Source organism: Bombus impatiens, unplaced genomic scaffold, assembly GCF_000188095.3.
Source record: "Bombus impatiens unplaced genomic scaffold, BIMP_2.2 scf_0083, whole genome shotgun sequence".
Lineage (NCBI taxonomy): Eukaryota > Metazoa > Arthropoda > Insecta > Hymenoptera > Apidae > Bombus > Bombus impatiens.
This window is the reverse complement of record NT_176502.1, coordinates 506,496-511,257: the sequence shown is the minus strand read 5'-3', so window position 1 is coordinate 511,257 and position 4,762 is coordinate 506,496. Positions and strand designations below refer to the sequence as shown.

At 36.9% G+C, this 4,762-nt stretch overlaps 1 protein-coding gene across 2 annotated transcripts in view; it reads left to right on the top strand.

Moving 5' to 3' along the window:
- The first annotated feature begins 404 nt into the window (after positions 1 to 404).
- Positions 405 to 4,762, top strand: part of LOC100740160 (protein FAM117B-like) — an 11,774-nt gene continuing 7,416 nt past the window's right edge. The window contains exons 1-7 of one of the 2 annotated variants that reach the window (XM_003485842.4): positions 405 to 1,628; positions 2,622 to 2,782; positions 2,930 to 3,027; positions 3,185 to 3,324; positions 3,406 to 3,572; positions 3,664 to 3,793; positions 4,137 to 4,217. In XM_003485842.4, the coding sequence (XP_003485890.1) occupies positions 1,388 to 1,628; positions 2,622 to 2,782; positions 2,930 to 3,027; positions 3,185 to 3,324; positions 3,406 to 3,572; positions 3,664 to 3,793; positions 4,137 to 4,217 (1,018 nt within the window). In that variant the 5' untranslated portion in view covers positions 405 to 1,387. The remainder of the gene's footprint in view (positions 1,629 to 2,621; positions 2,783 to 2,929; positions 3,028 to 3,184; positions 3,325 to 3,405; positions 3,573 to 3,663; positions 3,794 to 4,136; positions 4,218 to 4,762) is intronic. The other variant, XM_003485841.4, reaches the window with a different exon arrangement.

Here is a 4,762-nt window from a genome sequence, read left to right as displayed (position 1 = left end):
AGTAACACTTAAAAAAACAATGTAATGAAACTGCATAGTATAATGTATAATATATTGTAAATAAATATACGAACTTAATTCATAAGAAATATAATTTTTTAAATTCAACTGTTAAAAATGAAGAATAATTTTAACGCACCAATATTCTCTATCTCATTAATTTTTGTAAAAAATTGTATAGAAGATACGGAATCATTCAACAGGAGAAGTATCTCGTTTTCCCTCGAAAATTTTGTACAAAAGACATTATAAAAGTAACTTAAATAAGATTTCTATAGCCAGAGAGATCATAAAAATTTGGTATTATCAATAACATTGAAATCAAGCTCGCGCGTAAATATCGGTTCGATAGTAACGAATTGAAACGATTATATCTCGAGATTTCTCCTAGCGAGAGTATCGAATGAATGTAGCGTGCACGCGCCGTAGCTGAAAAACGTAAGCTTGGATACTACGCCTGTGCTAGTACGTGCTCCGTACACGAAAGTTATTCACACACGCTATTCATCGGCTTGTGCTCCTCCATTACGTACATAACGTGAAACGTAAAACGCTACATACTAGTCTGTACGTGTGTCGTGCAGGTGTATATAAGCAGAGTTGCGCACGTCGTACATGAACACCAAAACATCATTTTGATTCAGAGGTGATTTCTTGGTAAAATAGACGAATATAAAACGATTAGTGTCTATTTCTTGGTGGATTGGTAGGGTAATCGACGTTAGTTAAAAGACAAGTGATTCGTGGATATCAAGAACAACCGGTAAATAAGATTTTGGACGAGAGATCAAAGCAATCGAGGAAAGGGCGAATTTGAGTGCCACTGCACAAGCGCGAATAAGACAGAGAGACTCAAAGAAGGTTAGAGTGAGATAACGATAGGACGCTAGGTACGGTGCTACGGTGGTAGTGAATGGAACGCGGCCCCCACGGGTGAGCGTAGTACGACGCTCCACGGGCTAGCGTTGCACCAATGACCAGCCGGGACGGGCGATCACGTGACGTGCGTGCCGAGGCAGCAGCAGAACATTGCAAATGACAAGACGCGTAGGGCATTGTCGTCGCGCCGCCGCTACCATCGCTCCTGTCGTAGTTGCTAGTGAATTCGTCGCGCCATTGTCGTCGTTACTGCTACTATCGTTGATGAGATCTCGCCCGCCACCGATTAGCCGAAGATTGTAAAACGATTCTGAAAATCTGTCTTCGGTACTGTCGGCACTACCGCTGCTGTCGCCGCGTGTGCGCGACAAAGTCGCGGGTGCTCGGAGGCCTCGTGCCCTGAACGGTGCCCGCGGCGCCCCGTCCTTAGCAGAACATATTCGAAATACAGTGTACCATCAGATACACCAGCATCGACGGCCTGAGTGCCAGCTGCCTATATGACAAAATGTCGGGATCACAGCGAATGCGAAAGTCCTCGCCATGCTCGACATCGAAGCAAGGCCCAATGCGCGCGACTCTACCCGTAAGCTCGCTGCTACGACAAGGCCGGCAAGGCAGCAGTCTCAGGAAGAGCAACAGCAACAGTCCCACTGTATCGCCAACAAACGCGAGTGCGTGGCGGGCCCGCATCTCGCCGGAGACTTCTTCCTCGGGACAACGAAGCCCCGGTTCCCTCTCTTACAAAGGTATTTACGTTCACTGCTCCACATCCTCACGTACTTACTATACACTGTTATCTCTCGCTACACTTTGTTGTGTCTGTCATTTTATGTTTTTCATATCCTCCCAACTATATATTCCCCCTCAATTAAACCAATACTTTTTATTTCTTGTTTCCTTTTATTTCAATGTTACAACACATAAATGTTTATTGTGTCATTGTACCATGCATCAATTTTTCATCGATCGTCTATTTGCAAGTGTATTGTTCTGTTTTTCTTAATTGCAACAATTTTTAATGTTATTTTTACGAGATTCGGTACAATTTGTTCGTGTCAGGTACGTGTCATACGTACAATCGGTTGTAAATATTGTAATTGTGACGAAGAAATTTATATTATCTTGATTCTGATATATGTTTCTTAAATCTGTAATCATTTTTTATGATAATCCTAGAATATCCAATGATTTTTAAACGTTTTCTAAATTACACATTCGTTAATTATAAATTAGCACGTTGAATTTTATATTGATTTACAGTTATAAAACAATGTAATATATTTGTAAATGTAAATTGTGCATTATGATTTTAATTGTGTCTAATGAGTAATGATATGTATTGATGAACTGAGCAATAATGAATGTTTTGTTATATATATACAAATATGGTATATTAAGTTATATGTACAATACAGTCATTAACATGTGATAACGATTAAAAAGCAAATTAATCTCCTTTTTTTCTTTTTATCATAAATTTATAATTCTTCAAATTGATCGATTCGGTAACCGAATACATAGCTTTAGATCGGTTCCACAATAAACAGTTAAAAAACTCATTCCTCCTTTACCCTATTATTGCATTATTTAAATTTTGCTTTTATTTTTGTTTATTTTATCCAGTAACCGAATACACTGTTGATAGTCCGGTTCTGGTTTATGTTTACACAACAGTGATATACCTTTGATTTCTTCTAACTGTAAAAGTTATATTTATCTAACATCTTTTCTATAAACAGCAAAATCAAAAACATTAAGTGGAAGATGCAGCGAAAGTTTAAGTGGAAACCAAAATATTCGAAGGACAGCATCACTAGATACAATCTATTTGAAAGGACAATGGCCTCGTGATTCGTATTACATTCATTCTAGTCTTCTATTGGTTGATAAATCTACACAGGTAAATCTTATTGTATTTTAAATATGTGTATTTGTATGTTTGATTGTTCTAGTTTTATAAATATTTTACTCTATTGTACAATGTAATAACATTCTGTGTGTTTCATGCCAGCATAATTTACAAACTATTAAAATTATGTTTTTATAGACAGAAGAATGGTCCAATGAACCAAGAAAATTACACACCCGTCATCCTACAGAACAAACTACTACAGATGAAAAACTAGAAAAGTATTTTAGGCATCGGTATGTATAGATCATTGAAATTATTCTACTTTTATCTTCTAAATAATAATGACAAATTTTACAATAATGATGAGTTTTAAATGTCATATTGTAATTTGCATACAACATACTACTACGACATTTACCTATGTGTTCTAACAAAAGATGTATAACATAGGTTGCAACGTTCAGGTAAAGAAGGTACCAGCAGTAGAGAACGAACAGCAGCATTTGGACTTATAATGCCAGGTGGACCACCACCAGCTTTTCCTGCAGATCACACAGTTTTACCCAGTATTGCTTCACAAACGTCTATACGTAAGTTCATTTAAGAATAAATTTCTACATAACAAATCTCTTTGTTTCTAGAATTGATTGACATTTTATTATTATATCTAGACAATCAATTTGGTTTGAGTACAAAGGCAAGTCCTATGAATATCCCTGTGAAACCAATGAGGCCTCCAATGCGTTCTTCTATTGAAGGATTAAATCAAGAAATTGAAGGATTGGTTCTCAAATCTGCAGCTAACCCTAGTGACCCTGATCATCCAGTGGAAGATAAAGTACGTGTTTATTTATATTTATGATGATGTATAAACATAATTCCTTATGACAATATATAATTTATTTGCAATAATTTAATTATTCTTGTAGTATGCACGGTATCGTGAACAAATTACACCGGAAGGTCATCGTGCGCCATTAGCAGACCTATTAAGGGCTACTCGTAGTGTGAACACACAAACGCCAGCTACTGACCTTCCCTCCAGTTCTTATTCTTCAGGTAAGTTTATGTTTTGTTTTATATTATTTATTAGTGTTTAGATATATGAAGTAGTTGTCAATGTTTTTAGAAAATATATATGAACTTTATAAGTTTTATGTTGAAAATTATGGGAACCTAATCCGAACGTTAACTTTAACACCACCAGATTAATAATTATATGCGATGTTTGTTATTAGTATTCATAATACTAGTAGTGTGTTTTCGTAATTTAAAAGATATAAAAAGAGTTACATGTTTTTGTTTTTTAAATGAGATGACATATATGTATGTGTGAAGTATTTCTGGTTAGTGGTAACACTATAAATAACAGACTAACTATGGTGTGTGCCTGTTGAGACAGGCCCTCCATCTAGGAATTCTGAGTCTCCGCTGATTCCTGGTCTTATGGATGCGTCCCGTCCGCCTAGCGATCTCTTACAAGGTTGGCGCATATTTGCGGAAACATTCTCTTTATTTTTCATGAAATCCCTTTTAATCAAATATGTTTGTTTTTTCTTTTTTTCTTTTCTCTTTTTTTTTTTTTTTTTTTGAATGCCCTTGCTCAAATAGTTACTGACATTTCATACGTCTATCTATAAATTTTTTACTATTTCGTAAATATGTATATGTCGGAGATGAAAGGACATCGAAGCCGCGGAGCCGTCCCTTTGGAACTTCGGGAAAATCCCTTAACACTGGAATCTAGATTCTATCTTAGGCGTAATTAAACAATTGTCGTCCTTCGATCCGATTGTATTTGTTCGAGATTTGTGATAGTGAGCTTGGGCTCGAGGCGACAGCCAGTCGCCGAACGTAACCACGGTCACGGGATGAACGCTTTGTCTAACAAAGGTACGGAGTAATTCTCTAGCTCTCCTTAAAAGAAATATTTGTAGCGGCACGCGACAGTAAACATTCCAACGGTTTCTGTCCCATGGCTCGCCACACGCAGATCCTATTCTTCGGGTATGATGGTTACCAGATGCC